Source organism: Schistocerca nitens, chromosome 9, assembly GCF_023898315.1.
Source record: "Schistocerca nitens isolate TAMUIC-IGC-003100 chromosome 9, iqSchNite1.1, whole genome shotgun sequence".
Lineage (NCBI taxonomy): Eukaryota > Metazoa > Arthropoda > Insecta > Orthoptera > Acrididae > Schistocerca > Schistocerca nitens.
The window spans coordinates 493,748,613-493,766,753 of NC_064622.1; the positions used below are offsets into that span (position 1 = coordinate 493,748,613).

At 40.0% G+C, this 18,141-nt stretch overlaps 2 protein-coding genes across 2 annotated transcripts in view; one reads left to right on the forward strand and one right to left on the reverse strand.

Moving 5' to 3' along the window:
- Window positions 1–18,141, forward strand: part of LOC126203935 (microspherule protein 1) — a 354,642-nt gene that overhangs the window by 178,040 nt on the left and 158,461 nt on the right. The window lies entirely within an intron of this gene.
- LOC126203936 (ribosomal RNA small subunit methyltransferase NEP1) overlaps window positions 1–18,141 on the reverse strand; it is a 52,881-nt gene that overhangs the window by 757 nt on the left and 33,983 nt on the right. Inside the window, exon 4 of the mRNA XM_049938334.1 lies at window positions 13,660–13,868. Coding sequence (XP_049794291.1) covers window positions 13,660–13,868 — 209 coding nt within the window. The remainder of the gene's footprint in view (window positions 1–13,659; window positions 13,869–18,141) is intronic.

The following is an 18,141-nucleotide window of genomic DNA, read 5'->3' on the forward strand; positions in this document are numbered from 1 at the left end:
ATAGTTTATAGTGATATCATGTGTCATACTAACCAGTCCACACAACTAAAAAAATTAGGAATTCAGTTTCATATATTTCCTACGAACAATTAGCGGAAACAATAATTGGATAAGTGCTTGCAAATGTGCCAATGTGTTCACAGTTGCTAATGATTACATGTGCTTGACACATTTTGCTGTTCAGTTTGGGAAACGGATTCGAAAAGCCAATTGTGAAATCTTCCTCCCAAACAGCTGAAGCTTGATGCTGTTCCAAAGATACTGTAAAGAAGTAGAAGAGATTTTACAGGTAAATGTATTACCAACTGATGAAGGAACTACTGGTAAAGAAAATAATTCTGTAACTGCAACAACCATGTTTGTGCCTACAATTATAAATTATGAAAGAGGTAGTAAAAAGACTTTAGCTAAAGTAATAAGATTTACAGGATAGTCTCTCACAGTCTAATGCTGAGTTACTTAAAATAAAACATTTTCAACAAAAGGTTGAGGGTACATTCTCTGTCAACAACAAATGGATACAAAAGGTTGGTGTAATAACTGGGCATCTAAGATATTGCAAGAGCTGTGACTATGTTGCATATCTTATGAAGCATTATGTTATTAAGTAAAGGCAAATTTATTTGTTTAGCTCATAAATAAGTGAAATTTATAACAATACACTGTAACACAAATAACCCTGATTGTATTCACAGTTGTATGGGAGTTATCACATGTGAGCAGTGTGTGTATAAGCTTCTACACGCTGCACTGTGGAGTGACATCACTGCATGATATCTGCCATATGAACTCTAAAATAAATGACAGAAGAAATATACGAGAATACTCAATTTGGATAAGCAACAGATATTGCTTATTTGCTATGAAGTGACAGTAAATATTCTGAAGTCATACCTCCATTTTCAGCTGCAGCAGTTTTCAAAGGATGTGCCTGGAACGATTTTTCGATTTAAATCTCTATTTGTCAAATTATGAAGGAAAAAGGAGTGCAGAAACGAAAATTAGAATATTTAGGATGAATTTAATTGTAAGTGGACTTGACAGTAAGACATTGCAAAGTAAGTTCTTTCTGATTTAATGGGGATTCATTTAAAAAGAACATCAAATTGTGGAAGGGGCACATTCTGACAAAGACAATCCATTTCCCTAAGCTCACTGGCATTAAAGAAAGCATGAGTTTTGAAGAATTCATTGTAGGCTTGAAAGAAATGCAACGATAATTTTATAAAGATTTTTAGGGCACTGTCGCTCTTACATCTCTTCGAGAACTGTTTTCAAGACCTTCTGCCATTTCAGTTGAAAGCACTCTTGTGCATGTGCAGATGTAACTGACTGACCTGCATGGTAATTCCAATTTTAATTACACATCTTTTTACATTAAAATTGTCTAGGACATCTACACTGGTTTTCTCACGTAGATTTTCCCAAGTCTCCATTATGAGGCTGCAAAAGTGCTAAAATATTTCGAAAGCCATACTTGTGTGAAAGATCTTTTTTCAATTATGAAACTAAATATGTCACAATTGTGTGGCAATTTGAGTGCGAAACTGTGAAATTGTTTGTGTCTGTCTGTACACCGACTGTTTTGTATACCAGATAAAAATAATGTCTTCTGGGTACCAAAAATAATTCATTACACTGAAAACTTATTTTGTTTGTGATGTATGTTGTTGAGAAATGTGAAATAAAGAACCAAGTTATATGTAGTACAATTGCACTGCCATTTAAATGCAGTGCATTTGCTGTTTTCCCTCTTCCCCCTCCACACGCTCAGACAGCACAGCGTGGCGGTGGAGGAAATGTGAAGTCAGACTTTAGCACTCGGGCCCGGACTGGATCTACAAGCTGACATCTTGTCCACCCCTCATTTAGAGGAACAGTTATGCTCTGCAACTCCTGTACATTAACTGAGCGAAGTGACATCACACCAAGCTCGCCTCCAATTTATGTTTGCACTTTGTGATGGAACAGGATGCCTAATAGTAGTTGAAATATTGAATATTTATGTCACAAAATGTCTTCAGCTGTTGACATAAAAGGCATCTCTAGGATAAATATGAGAAATTTCCAATAAGAATTGATTTTATGTCCGTTAGTTACCAAAGCATTGTATTTGATGTCCCACCGAGGGACAAGAGGGTCAATAAGACTGCAGTTCATTTATTGTCAAGTACAAATATCAGACCCTACAACTGCCACATGTATGGAAAGTGCTGACGGGTAAGAGTGGAGTGAACAGTTATGTGGAATGCACCATGAACTAAAATTTTATTCTATGTATTAATACAAGAAACTAATTTTATCAGTCTCGAGTGGACAGTTGCCTCGAGTTGTTCACAATAAACTGACTGAAGCTACGTTATAAGGGACATTAAACGTGGATGACTTGAATAACTAAGGACACAAAAGTATATAAGGGTATCAACATGTCTTGTGGAAGGTAATTTCAAGATAAGTAAACATGTAGCAAAGATGGAAGATACCTCTGTAAGTTGATCCTATGAAGATTTTGAAGTATTGTGATTAAATTTGTACGAAGAGAATTGGAAACTTTCAGTATTGCTTCATCTCATGCAGTGTATCAAGATTAAACCTATGCTTACAGACAGCGTCCACTCCTGCAAGCATCATGAAGATGAGACTGTGAAAGAAAAAAAAGACAGTTCATTCTCCATGGAGGGCAGCAATAATGGAACTCCCGGTTTGCTACTGTTATCTCATAAACTGCCAATTCATGAGCATTTAGTTTTTCTTGAAAAAATTTCCATTTCCTCCACATAATGCTATGATGAAAAGGTGCATTGACATACTGATTTAGAACGCCTCCCTAACATTTCTCCAATGACAACAGCAAAATACGAATGTCTTTCAACCTCTATCTACACAGCAGAAACTGACATAGGTGAAAGTATACAACAGGAGCAGAAACAATCCAGTAAACATGGGTCCAAAAGTGAGTCATTCACAAGGTAATTGAGAATGTACATTACGAGCCACCACATTTCGCCCAAATTAGTTTACTAAAGATTTCAATGACCTCACTGTTGACTGCCTCATACATACAATTGACCAACTGACGCACAAATTTCTCCCACTGTCCATGGTCGGAGAACGTAAGCAAAGCAAAACTGGCATAAAAATGAAGTTCATAGCATTTGCTGAGGTACCATCACAAGCACCTATGCTGTATGTTTCATTCACTCATACATGTTTATGCTACTGTGAGGAAGAGCCTTCAAAAATATGAAACAAATGAAGCTACTTCTTATCAATGTCATTTTCTGGAGATATCGTGATGTACATTTCAGAGGAGTATAAGTTCCAGGTGACTTTTTGTGCAGACAGCTGCAGTAGAACATTAACTGGAGCCCAAATGCAGTACTGATAAAATGACTGGATGACAGTTGCTGCTACACTGATTGCTATGAATGTGGCATCATATCACAGATGTCAGAGTGTTAAGCTAACTACAGAGAAGGCTGCCATGAGTGACACTAAAATTTGTTGAGGTACCTCTGTTCATCAGACTGATTCCACTGGCAGCCAAGCAGCCACTGGATTAGCTGGCAATTACTATTTGCTTTCTTGCTGCCCCACACAATTATGGATATTGACACCAACACGCAGGATTAGTGGGAGGGGTAACTAATCTAATAGTTCCTCCATTTCCTGATAAAAGGTGAAGTTGCAAATGGTTACCAAAGCAGACTTTCAGATTCCGAGGGCTACATTTCTTCTTTTGTTACTTAAAATGTGGTAGTTTCAGACTGTAGGAAGTTGTTATTCCCATAACAGCAATTCTTGCAGTACAATACTTACTGTCGACAAGAGGTACATCAACTACTCCAGTTCCACAAGGTAGTGGTGGTGGTGGTGGTGATAATAATAATAATGCCACTGTATGATAGTTAAATGAGGGGGAGTGGAGCAGTGAAAGTTAAAGGAGGCTTGGTTGAATCACTATACTGATACATTACCCATATCTACAAGTAGTTCTACCGCAGGGAAAGATTTAAGGTCTAACGGTGCCATCAAAGATGTATTTGATTTACATATTTTCCTTTCTTTCTCTTTTTGTTTCTCTATGGAACAATTTAATTCTTGTCGGAACTTGTTAGGTTTCATATTTATTACAAAGGATGACAGGACTGTTCTACTGGCCGATGCTCATACTATTTCCTCCCACTGATCACTGTTTGTGAGTGGGTCAGTTAAAGTACTGGAGGACACCCAGAGTGTTGATCTCTCAAGCAACACTAGAGAAAAATAAAAGCCTCCAGTTGTGTCAACAGAAGAGTATCCACTGATGCACACTAGGTGTACTCGGGGATACAATGAGAGAGATTTAGGAAGTAGTTTGTGACTTTGAACACAGGAAGTTCTAGCTGTAGCCTTTGCAAAATTTTTGATCATGTCATCTGGATGAAGCTGTTTGTATCTTTGGCTTCAAAGTAGAACAAGTGGTCAACTGTTTTGTATTTCTCATCCTGTTTTCCTCTTTAAAAATTGGGCAAACCTGGAACTCAACAGAGTGATGCTCTATCTAGTTTATGTACAGTGGAGGTTCTTCGCAAATACAATCATCAGTTGACCATCTGCCAGAGTTACCACAAACAGTTTGTGAAGTATAATGAGATGATATGAACCCTAGCAGAAACACTGGGAACCCACACAGAAACACTAGGAATGCCTCAAGTGTGGCAAGATGCTGAATGTCCCACCTACATATGGTGACTCTTATTTTTTCGAATAAAATGTGTCCTTCAAAATGTCAATATGAAGACACCTGCGCCAGCTCTATTTTTCATTAGCCTTCTCTGTACTTGTCGTACAAAATGAGAGCCGCATCACCATATTTGCTCCAAGTTCATCAGATTGGAGTGATTGATTTCTGTGAAAGATAAAGCCTTGTGTTATATTACAGCTATTGCGTGGAGTAACAGTGGCAGAGATATCACCTACTCTGGTGCAGGCTCAGATTGCTTGAGAATGTTAATGCAAGATGCTGAGGGGTCACTAGGTGCAGTCAGTAACAATGCAGAACTACCAAAGGGTGTCATAACAGGTGACAAAACATGGGCTTAAAGATACAATGTCGAAATCACGATCCATTCATCTCGACAGCAGCATTCCAGATCATCAAGACTGAAAAAAATCTTGACAAGTGCAGTCAAATGTGAAAATTATGCTCACTGTCTTCTTAGATTTCAATGGCCACAAGGTCAACTGATAAATAAGGATTACTACTTACATATTCAAAGACGTTTTTCAATTTTTGATGAAAAACAACATTGCAATGATGCCCCAGCCTCCATATTTCCAAAAATGGCCAACTGTGATTCTTTTCTGTTCCCAAAAATAAAGGAAACGTTAAAGGGTTGTCATTTTACAAGAACCAAACCATGGACCTTGTCGCTGGTGGGGAAGCTTGCGTGCCTCAGCGATACAGATAGCCGTACCATAGGTGCAACCACAATGGAGGGGTATCTGCTGAAAGGCCAGACAACCACGTGGTTCCTGAAGAAGGGCAGCAGCCTTTTCAGTAGTTGTAGGGGCAACAAACAGTCTTGATGACTGACTGATCTGGCCGTGTAACACTAACCAAAACGTCCTTGCTGTGCTGGTACTGCAAACGGCTGAAAGCAAATGGAAACTACAGCCGTAATTTTTCCCGAGGGAATGCAGCTTTACTGTATGGTTAAATGATGATGGCGTCCTCTTGGGTAAAATATTCCGGAGGTAAAATAGTCCCCCACTCGGATCTCCGGGCGGGGACTACTCAGGACGACGTTGTTATCAGGAGAAAGAAAACTGGCATTCTACGCGTCGGAGTGTGGAATGTCAGATCCCTTAATCGGGCAGGTAGGTTGGAAAATTTAAAAAGGGAAATGGATAGCTTAAGTTAGATATAGTGGGAATTAGTGAAGTTCAGTGGCAGGAGGAACAAGACTTCTGGTCAGGTGAATACAGGGTTATAAATACAAAATCAAATAGGGGTAATGCAGTAGTAGGTTTAATAATGAATTAAAAAATAGGAATGCGGGTAAGCTATTACAAACAGCATAGTGAACGCATTATTTGGGCGAAGATAGAAACGAAGCCCACACCTACCACAATAGACAAGTTTATATGCCGACTAGCTCCGCAGATGACGAAGAGATTGATGAAATGTATGAGGAGATAAAACAAATTATTCAGATAGCGAAGGGAGATGAAAATTTAATGGTCCTGGGGGACTGGAATTCGATAGTAGGAAAAGGAAGAGAAGGAAAAGTAGTAGGTGAATATGGACTGCGGGTAAAGGAATGAAAGAGGAAGCCGTCTGGTAGAATTTTGCATGGAGCATAACTTAAATCATAGCTAACACCTGGTTTAAGAATCATGAAAGAAGGTCATATACATGGAAGAGGCCTGGAGACACTGGAAGGTTTCAGATAGATTATATAATGGTAAGACAGAGATTTGGGAACCAGGTTTTTAATTGGAACACATTTCCAGGGGCAGATGTGGACTCTGACCACGATCTATCGGTTATGAACTGTAGATTAAAACTGAAGAAATTGCAAAAAGGTGGGAATTTAAGGAGATGGGACCTGGATAAACTGACTAAACCAGAGGTTGTACAGAGTTTCAGGGAGAGCATAAGGGAACAATTGATAGGAATGGGGGAAAGAAATACAGTAGAAGAAGAATGGGTAGCTCTGAGGGATGAAGTACTGAAGGCAGCAGAGGATCAAGTAGGTAAAAAGACGAGGACTAGTAGAAATCCTTGGGTAACAGAAGAAATATTGAATTTAATTGATGAAAGGAGAAAATATAAAAACGCAGTAAATGAAGCGGGCAAAAGGGAATATAAACGTCTCAAAAATGAGATCGACAGGAAGTGCAAAATGGCTAAGCATGGATGGCTAGAGGACAAATTTAAGGATGTAGAGGCTTATCTCACGTGGGGTAAGATAGATACTGCCTACAGGAAAATTAAAGAGACCTTTGGAGAAAAGAGAGCCACTTGTATGAATATCAAGAGCTCAGATGGAAACCCAGTTCTAAGCAAAGAAGGGAAAGCAGAAAAGTGGAAGGAGCATATAGAGGGTCTATACAAGGGCGATGTACTTGAGGACAATATTATGGAAATGGGAGATATGTTATTGCATGAAGAGTTTGAGAGAGCACTGAAAGACCTGAGTTGAAACAAGGCCCCGGGAGTAGACAACATTCCATTGGAACTACTGATGGCCTTGGGAGAGAGCCAGTCCTGACAAAACTCTACCACCTGGTGAGCAAGATGTATGAGACAGGCGAAATACCCTCAGACTTCAAGACGAATATAATAATTCCAATCCCAAAGAAAGCAGGTGTTGACAGATGTGAAAATTACCGAACTATCAGTTTAATAAGTCACAGCTGCAAAATACTAACGCAAATTGTTTAGAGATGAATGAAAAAACTGGTAGAAGCCGACCTCGGGGAAGATCAGTTTGGATTCCGTAGAAATGTTGGAACATGTGAGGCAATACTGACCCTACGACTTATCTTAGAAAATAGATTAAGGAAAGGCAAACCTACATTTCTAGCATTTGTGGACTTAGAGAAAGCTTTTGACAATTTGACTGGAATACTCTTTCAAATACTAAAGGTGGCAGGAGTAAAATACAAGGAGCGAAAGGCTATTTACAATTTTTACAGAAACCAGATGGCAGTTATAAGAGTCGAGGGGCATGAAAGGGAAGCAGCGGTTGGGAAGGGAGTGAGACAGGGTTGTAGCCTGTCCCCGATGTTATTCAACCTGTATATTGAGCAAGCAGTAAAGGAAACTAAAGAAAAATTCGGAGTAGGTATTAAAGTCCACGGAAAAGAAATAAAAACGTGGAGGTTCGCCGATGACATTGTAATTATGTCAGAGACAGCAAAGGACTTGGAAGAGCAGTTGAATGGAATGGACAGTGTCATGAAAGGAGGGTATAAGATGAACATCAACAAAAGCAAAACGAGGATAATGGAAGGTAGTCGAATTAAGTCGGGTGATTCTGACGGACTTAGATTAGGAAATGAGACACTTAAAGTAGTAAAGAAGTTTTGCTATTTGGGGAGCAAAATAACTGATGAAGGTCGAAGTAGAGAGGATATAAAATGTAGACTGGCAATGGCAAGGAAAGCGTTTCTGAAGAAGAGAAATTTGTTAACATCGAGTATAGGTTTAAGTGTCAGGAAGTCATTTCTGAAAGTATTTGTATGGAGTGTAGCCATGTATGGAAGTGAAACATGGACGATAAATAGTTTGGACAAGAAGAGAATAGAAGCTTTCGAAATGTGGTGCTACAGAAGAATGCTGAAGATTAGATGGGTAGATCATATAACTAATGAGGAGGTATTGAATAGGATTAGGGAGAAGAGAAGTTTGTGGCACAACTTGACAAGAAGAAGGGACCGATTGGTAGGACATGTTCTGAGGCATCAAGGGATCACAAATTTAGCATTGGAGGGCAGCGTGGAGGGTAAAAATCGTAGAGGGAGACCAAGAGATGAATACACTAAGCAAATTCAGAAGCATGTAAGTTGCAGTAAGTACTGGGAGATGAAGAAGCTTGCACAGGATAGAGTAGCATGGATAGCTGCATCAAACCAGTCTCAGGACTGAAGACAACAACAACAACAACAACAACAACAACCACTTTTTTTCTGAAAATATCTATATATCCTTTTATATTACACTTTTCGATTTTTTTTTTTTTTTTTTTTTTTTTTTTTGTAAGTCCCTGAATACAGTTTTGTTAATTTGTTTCCCCAGAGTTAATTTTTATCAACCTATTGTCAATCATCCAAAAAATATCAGTCTTTTTCCCTTATTCTTTTTGTTATGTTTTCTAATGTTTCACATATTCAATCACTGCTTCTTAATTTCCAGGTTACATATTCTTATTGGGCATAAAATTTTCCCCACAATTCTTCTCTGTAATATTTCTAGTCTCTCTAATTTATAATTCAGTGTGAGGCATTCACTTGTGTAGAGACATTCTCATACACTACTGCAACTGTACTGACTTAGTTTTGCATTTCTTCAACTGCACTTTTTATTGTAAATATTTTTTTCTTAATCCATAGTCTCTTTTCATTTTGTGTATCCTTTTATTTATGCTAGATTTTTCTAACCATTTTTTTTCAAATTCTCTCTCCTAAATACTTCAATGATTTGAACTTTTTTATTTGACCAACGTCCATCTGCAAAAAATTAGGTGCTTCTCCTATGTTACAGATAACTTGGGTTTTCATAATGCATTTTCACTCTGCAGTGGAGTTTGTGCTGACCTGAACCTTCCTAGCAGATTAAAACTGTGTTGGACCAGGACTTGAAACTGGGACCTTTGCAATTCGCGAACGAGTACTTCACCAGCTGAGCTATCTGAGTGAAACACACAGTCTGCCCTCACAGTTTAAGATACCAAATTTGGTTTTCTCTACAATGATTCTCTATTGGGCAACTTTTTTGAGAAACAGATTTTTATTTATGCATCCACTAGCTTTTCAGACAGAACAGCATAATTGTCTGCCAATGGCAGTCAGTTTTCTTCAGTCCACCTCAAATGTAAAGTTGTCTTTTTGTTGTCTACAACATTCAAATTAATAGATGAAACATCTCAGTTTTGATACTTTAATAGTTTACTGTTCTGGCAACAGCCACATTGCATTATCTTGTTTTTCCAGTTGCCACATATGCATTTATTTGTTTCATTACTTGATATTCACCACATAAGCATTGTTTTATTTTGTTTTCAGTTACCAGTGAACATGGCTGGTGGAAGGTTGACATTCGATGAAACGAAGGCAGTTTTCAAATGGTACATTAAGTATGAAAACATCATGAAGTTCAATGTGAATGGAGAAATGAGTTTCAAACAGAGAAACCAACAATTGCATCAATTGTGTGTATTCGCGACAAAACTGAAGTTGAAGGAGGTGTTACAGATGATCTAGATGACCTATAACAGCAACAAGTCCAGAAAACTCTTGTACTGTATTCGCTTACTCACACAAGTCTGTGAGACAGTGTGCCCGTGAAAACAGGTTGAGTCGCTTGAGTGTCCAGTGCACTTTGAAGACTGCAAACTTTAAGTACTACATCTCAGGACTGTTACACTCTATGAACAAGGATGGTGCAGGTAATACAACTGAGTACTGCAAGTGGTTTAATGGTATGATGCACACACCAAAATGTTTGCAAAGGTGAATGTGTGATTCTGTGATACACAGTTTAAACTCAGTGCTACAGTAAACCAACACAACTGCATCTACTGGTCTGCCATAAATCTGCACATGAATGTGGATAAACTTTGAATTTACCAGGAGTCAATGTGTGGTACGGATTATCTTATTGGGATAATTGGGCCATTCTTCTTTGATGGCACTTGAGAGATTCAATTTACCTGCAGTCCACGAGTTCTATTGGGACTAAAGGTTTTACTCTGAACAGTATTGTGCCCCACTCAGCCATCATCATTGTGTCAGAGAGTGCCTCAATGAAAATCCATTCGCACGATTGGTAGACCAAAGAGGAGCTCTTGAGTATCCACCAAGCTCTCCAGACTTAAAACCTCTAACTTATACCTATAAGGAATATTAAAGGACGCTGTTTATCAACAAAAACCACACACATCAGATGAACTTCAAGAATGAATTCAACATTTCTGTACAGATATCCAACTGGGCACGTTGCAGTTGGTAATTCTGCAGCAGTCACCTGTGTGTGGGTATTAATAGTGACAACCTCAAACATCTATGTTGACTTCAATAGCTTGCATTTCAATTTTCGAGCTGGTGTGCTGGGTACTGAGTACTCCATTACAGAATTACGTAGTGCTGTAGCATAACGCAGAGCCCTGTGACATGGTACCTCTAGGCATTTGTTTACTTGATCCTCCTAGCCCCCTTTCTTTCCTCTACCCTCCTTCCCCTCAGTATTGCTTTGTTTCACAAGGAAAATGTAGTGGGGCACTCCGTATAGTGTGCACCTGCTCTTGTTATACTTGTTTCTTTCTGGCAATTTTGAACGTGTGTGTTATTTTTAATTTATCCAAGCAAAGAATTGAACTGTCAAAGCACCTTTTCATCACAGTATTTATTATAAAGATCACAAAAATATGTAAGCTATTTTGTTGCATATTTTTTGTAATGTAAGAGTCATTAGCCAACAGTTGGTATTCTTTGTCTATTTGTTTCTAGGACCACAGATTTCATAAAGCTTGAGGACATTCCTGCATACCTTCAAGAACTTGACGAAGTAGAGGGACCTGGAATAAATCTTGTCGAGTTAGCTGAAAGCGAAGGTGATCTGAGTGACAAAGTAATTATTTTTAGTGACAGCGACCATGAAACTAACTCTGAACAGGAGGACAAAGGTGGGTGTTAGAAAGAAAGAAGTTCAGGAATTAAGTTTTTCTTAGGAAAAGGCAAGCCATCAAAATAGAGTAAAAAACAGCCTCTAAAACAAATACAACTAAGTAAAAAAATATTATAAAACTTTCACCTGGCGTCCCAAGCTATTCAATCGATATTTCTAATGAAACTGACACATTTTTCTAGCTTTTTGAAATGGATATGATAGCATCCCATACTAACAAATATATAGACAATCTTAAACCAAACTACAAATGAACAAGCAATTGTAAAGTTACGGACAGATGTGAAATTATGGTACTATTCAGTGTTTTAATGTGGGTAAGTATAAAGAAAGGTCAACATGTAAATGTAAAAGAACTCTGGGAGTCAGACAGTACAGGTATGGATATCCTGAGGGCCACAATGGGCTATGCGAGATTTCTACTTGTCATGTGTAGTAGCCACCAAAATAAAAGGAGAAAACTTGACAAGTTAGCTGCTGTGAGAAAGTTTTACAAACCTTTACAGTCAATGGGAAACAATCCTATAATCCTACTGAATATGAGACGATCAATGAAATGCTGATATGATTTAGAGGCAACGGCACCTGCATCCAGTATATACTGTCCAAACCAGCCAAATACACTATAAAAATATTTGGCATGTGTGACACAAAGAGTTTTTACACCGGTAATATTGAAGTATATGTGGGAAAACAGCCTGATAAACCATCAAACAGCTCAACAGAAATTGTAAAAATGCTTGTCAGCGACATAAAATGTACACACAGAGATGTCATCATTGACAATTGGTACAGGAGTTGCCAGTTAGCAGAGACATGTTTGAGAAAAACTGGTCATTGTAGGCACTCTGTGAAAGTGGGAAAGTCTGTTGATCCGATGATAAGCTTATGCCCACTCTTAATATTAAGTCTTGCCCACACAATCTCATCTACAGCTTGAATTTCTATCTCAGTAGATTTGAGTTTCCTATAATCTGCAACAAATACACTATCTCCATTTTCCAACTGTCTATCCTTTCGGTGTACTCTAATTAAATTTTCCCCAAAAATTTCACTGGTGTCAAGTCTGGGTTTTAAGTGCCTTTCTGTACCCAGTATTATGTGAACTTTATCATTATTTCAGGACTTTGCTGCGTTAACCACACAGTGTCACCTGCCTGCCCGGGGGGGAGGGGGGGGGTATTTTTTGGATCTTACACTAATATTTCTGGGTCTCTTACAGTCATCATCATCTGGACTGGATGCAGAGTCACATATTTTAAAAAAAAACTTATTTGCAACCCACACAGATTCAACTATATGGTTAGCAGTCTCTGACATACACTGCACACTGACCCACTTAGGGGAACCCAGTAGTTTTCAACCCTACAACATATGTCCAGGACATCACAGTCTAGCCTGTCCCTGAACCTTCAAAGTCTCTGATTCAAACCAAACACTTCACTCAGATACAGAGGGCCAATATCCCTTTAGGGATAATGCTGAAGATTGTCAGCTTTGTTTACCCTCCAAGAGCAAGTCCAGCCTTCTCCACCTTCTTTGCCAGTCACGGGAAAGAGTGCATCGCATATACTTCAAAAACATGGATCAAAATTGACTTACAATCTTTACTTCTTACATATCTCAACAGCTTCATACCAACTGAGGCTTTTACTATCTAATTAGGAGAAATCAGTTTTCTTCTTTGAAATTTTGTAGAAGAAACTTAAATATACACACAACACAGTTATTCTTTTAAATTCTTCAGCCATCTGCTGACCTCTTTTTTCCGTCTTAAAAATATAAAATAAGTGCAACTTATGCAATGGTGTCCATTTGGCCTCCAGTATAAGAAGGTAATCTTCACCAATTGTTTCTGAATGTGATTTTAAATCAAGTTGTTGTGTATCCAGTAAATAAATTTATTAGCACAGTATGTCCTCTCAGATGAAGTAACATCTTACATACTGGTGACCAAAATGTGCAAGTGCATTCATTCTTGAGAACAAAATTCATTGTAATGTACTAAAAAACAATAGTATCTAGTCAGTGCAATACAATACAATAACATACTTAATTCATACAAGAAAGTCAGTCTTGCAAAACTGGCAGGAAACTATTACCGATTGGTCTTTACAAAAACTTGTTTAACTACTAAATAGCACCAAAATCAAATAACTTCTCCAACTGTATTAGAAAATGATCCAATAACCCAAATGGTAAATTATAGTAAATAAAAGTTAGTGAAACACAGGCTAAAGAAGTTCATGTGTCTCTAAGCTCACCTTTCCATGGGCCATAGCACCAACAACCACCACTATCGGTTCATTATCTGGCACAAGCTCACGGGGATGTACTATTCGGTCAGCTGAAAATGAAGTCCCCACCTTACGACAGCCGACAGGGAGATGATCGGTCACAGGGTTGCGTATGACTTTCAACAGCTTCATGGGGCTGTCTGATGCTCGCACACTAAATCTATGTAGCAGCTGCACTGTTCGAAGAATGAAACTGAATTAGAAAAGACACACAGTAAACATACAACAGCAATAGTTTAACAGTTATTGACCTCTGAAAACAATAAAGACAATGTTTTGTCTAGCGAATGGGGAGCAGAGGTCTTACTAAGATACGAGAACTTAACTTGAACAATCTACTTTGCTGAGAGATGTTGTGCTTCGCTACACACAGCACTTATGCAGTGGTAATGAAGGCTGTTGCAAGTTAAGTGTACTAATGTAAGCATACTATACAAATGTGCCATCTTGTGGCAATATTAAGTAATAAAACTGTCCCAGATGTTCAGCTGTGTTGAATGGTTAAACCCCCATGAACTTTTTTGACTGAATACTCCTTGGTCGCTGCAAGTGCTCATCAAATGTCACATCGTCGATGGGCTAGTCCTCATACTGGTAAACCTGTGTCGCCCACTGTAATGTAACAGGGGCTCAGTCTGTCACCAAATAATGCAACATTTGTGTTCCATGCACGCCATATATATATATATATATATATATATATATATATATATATATATATATATATATAGTGTGTGCGAGTGTATACCCGTCCTTTTTTCCCCCTAAGGTAAGTCTTTCCGCTCCCGGGATTGGAATGACTCCTTACCCTCTCCCTTAAAACCCACATCCTTTCGTCTTTCCCTCTCCTTCCCTCTTTCCTGATGAGGCAACAGTTTGTTGCGAAAGCTTGAATTTTATGTGTATGTTTGTGTGTCTGTCGACCTGCCAGCACTTTCATTTGGTAAGTCACATTATCTTTATATATATATATATATATATATATATATATATATATATATATATATATATATATATATATAACAGAGGGAAACATTCCACGTGGAAAAAATATATCTAAAAAGAAAGATGTGAGACTTACCAAACAAAAGCGCTGGCAGGTCGACAGACACAAAAACAAACACAAATATACACACAAAATTCAAGCTTTCGCAACAAACTGTTGCCTCATCAGGAAAGAGGGAAGGAGAGGGAAAGACGAAAGGATGTGGGTTTTAAGGGAGAGGGTAAGGAGTCATTCCAATCCCGGGAGCGGAAAGACTTACCTTAGGGGGAAAAAAGGACAGGTATACACTCGCACACACACACATATCCATCCACACATACAGACACAAGCAGACATATTTAAAGTCTTTAACCCACATCCTTTCGTCTTTCCCTCTCCTTCCCTCTTTCCTGATGAGGCAACAGTTTGTTGCGAAAGCTTGAATTTTGTGTGTATATTTGTGTTTGTTTTTGTGTCTGTCGACCTGCCAGCGCTTTTGTTTGGTAAGTCTCACATCTTTCTTTTTAGATATATATATATATATATATATATATATATATATATATATAGGGAAACATTCCACGTGGGAAAAATATATCTAAAAACAAAGATGATGTGACTTACCGAACGAAAGCGCTGGCAGGTCGATAGACACACAAACAAACACAAACACACACACAAAATTCAAGCTTTCGCAACAAACTGTTGCCTCATCAGGAAAGAGGGAAGGAGAGGGAAAGACGAAAGGATGTGGGTTTTAAGGGAGAGGGTAAGGAGTCATTCCAATCCCGGGAGCGGAAAGACCTGTTAGTTCATCCCTATGAAATCCCCAAACCACCTACCCTACCCTCTGGCTCCTACCCTTGTAACCGCCCCCGGTGTAAAACCTGTTCCATGCACCCTCCCACCACCACCTACTCCAGTCCTGTAACCCGGAAGGTGCACACGATCAAAGGCAGAGCCACGTGTGAAAGCACCCACGTGATTTACCAACTGACCTGCCTACACTGTGGCGCATTCTATGTGGGAATGACCAGCAACAAACTGTCCATTCGCATGAATGGACACAGGCAGACAGTGTTTGTTGGTAATGAGGATCACCCTGTGGATAAACATGCCTCGGTGCACGGCCAGCACATCTTGGCACAGTGTTACACCGTCCGGGTTATCTGGATAATTCCCACTAACACCAACCTATCCGAACTCTGGAGGTGGGAACTTGCTCTTCAATATATCCTCTCTTCCCGTTACCCACCAGGCCTCAATCTCCGCTAATTTCAAGTTGCCGCCACTCATACCTCACCTGCCATTCAACAACACCTTTGCCTCTGCACTTCCGCCTCGACTGACATCTCTGCTCAAACTCTTTGTCTTTAAATATGTCTGCTTGTGTCTGTATATGTGTGGATGGATATGTGTGTGTGTGTGCGCGAGTGTATACCCGTACTTTTTTCCCCCTAAGGTAAGTCTTTCCGCTCCCGGGATTGGAATGACTCCTTACCCTCTCCCTTAAAACCCACATCCTTTCGTCTTTCCCTCTCCTTCCCTCTTTGCTGATGAGGCAACAGTTTGTTGCGAAAGCTTGAATTTTGTGTGATTGTGTGTGTGTTAGTTTGTGTGTCTATTGACCTGCCAGCGCTTCATCGCTTCGTTTGGTAAGTCACATCATCTTTGTTTTAACACACACACAAAATTCAAGCTTTCGCAACAAACTGTTGCCTCATCAGGAAAGAGGGAAGGAGAGGGAAAGACGAAAGGATGTAGGTTTTAGGGGAGTCATTCCAATCCCGGGAGCGGAAAGACTTACCTTAGGGGGAAAAAAGGACGGGTATACACTCGCGCACACACACACATATCCATCCACACATATACAGACACAAGCAGCTATCTCACAAGCAGACATATTTAAAGACAAAGAGTTTGGGCAGAGATGTCAGTCGAGGCAGAAGTGAAGAGGCAAAGATGATGTTGAATGACAGGTGAGGTATGAGTGGCGGCAACTTGAAATTAGCGGAGATTGAGGCCTGGTGGGTAACGGGAAGAGAGGATATATTGAAGAGCAAGTTCCCATCTCCGGAGTTCGGATAGGTTGGTGTTGGTGGGAAGTATCCGGATAACCCGGACGGTGTAACACTGTGCCAAGATGTGCTGGCCGTGCACCAAGGCATGTTTAGTCACAGGGTGATCCTCATTACCAACAAACACTGTCTGCCTGTGTCCATTCATGCGAATGGACAGTTTGTTGCTGGTCATTCCCACATAGAATGCATCACAGTGTAGGCAGGTCAGTTGGTAAATCACGTGGGTGCTTTCACATGTGGCTCTGCCTTTGATCGTGTACACTTTCCGGGTTACAGGACTGGAGTAGGTGGTGGTGGGAGGGTGCATGGGACAGGTTTTACACCGGGGGCGGTTACAAGGATAGGAGCCAGAGGGTAGGGAAGGTGGTTTGGGGATTTCATAGGGATGAACTAACAGGTTACGAAGGTTAGGTGGACGGCGGAAAGACACTCTTGGTGGAGTGGGGAGGATTTCATGAAGGATGGATCTCATTTCAGGGCAGGATTTGAGGAAGTCGTATCCCTGCTGGAGAGCCACATTCAGAGTCTGGTCCAGTCCCGGGAAGTATCCTGTCACAAGTGGGGCATTTTTGTGGTTCTTCTGTGGAGGATTCTGGGTTCGAGGGGATGAGGAGGTGGCTCTGGTTATTTGCTTCTGTACCAGGTCGGGAGGGTAGTTGCGAGATGCGAAAGCTGTTGTCAGGTTGTGGGTGTAATGGTTCAGGGATTCCGGACTGGAGCAGATCAAACGGTCCCTTCCCTACAGTCTAGGGTCTTCGTGGCAAACGAATCTGCTCCAGTCCAGAATCCCTGAACCATTACAAAATGGTTGCAGCAGCATTTTTCTGCATTTGGATTGACTGATTTTACCTTATGTCGTGCTTTCTTTTTGTCTTTGTTATCACCTCGCACATATCAACTCCTTTGCCACCTGGCCCACCGCCACTCTCTTTTACTAACACATGTGATCTTCTTTCAAAATACTACTATAATAGACGCACGTCACATCCGCTCGAGTTGGATTCTGTCAGTGTCACAAGAAATTGGGACATTCCCCTAAAAAGCTTGGGCAGCTGAGCATCATGGTTTAAGCCGTCATTGTCACTTTGTCGCTGATGTACATTAGGAGTCGACTAAATGGTTTGTGTTGCAATTATTTGGTTGGCCCCCGATCCTGAGGTTCATGAGCAGGCCTCTCAAAGTGAAAACCCCTTCCTCTCCAACGTTCTGACTATTGCACAATCGTTTGAGGTCTCGAGGGTTGCAGGTACTCGAACTGAATTGTGGTGTGAGGTTGCAGAAGTTACCCCACTTCCACGCTCCATTTGTTGGACGGTTCGCAGGGTGAAGATGTGGTGGCAGTGGTCCATGCGCGAGCAGAACATCACGGTGGCCGGCCCGTAC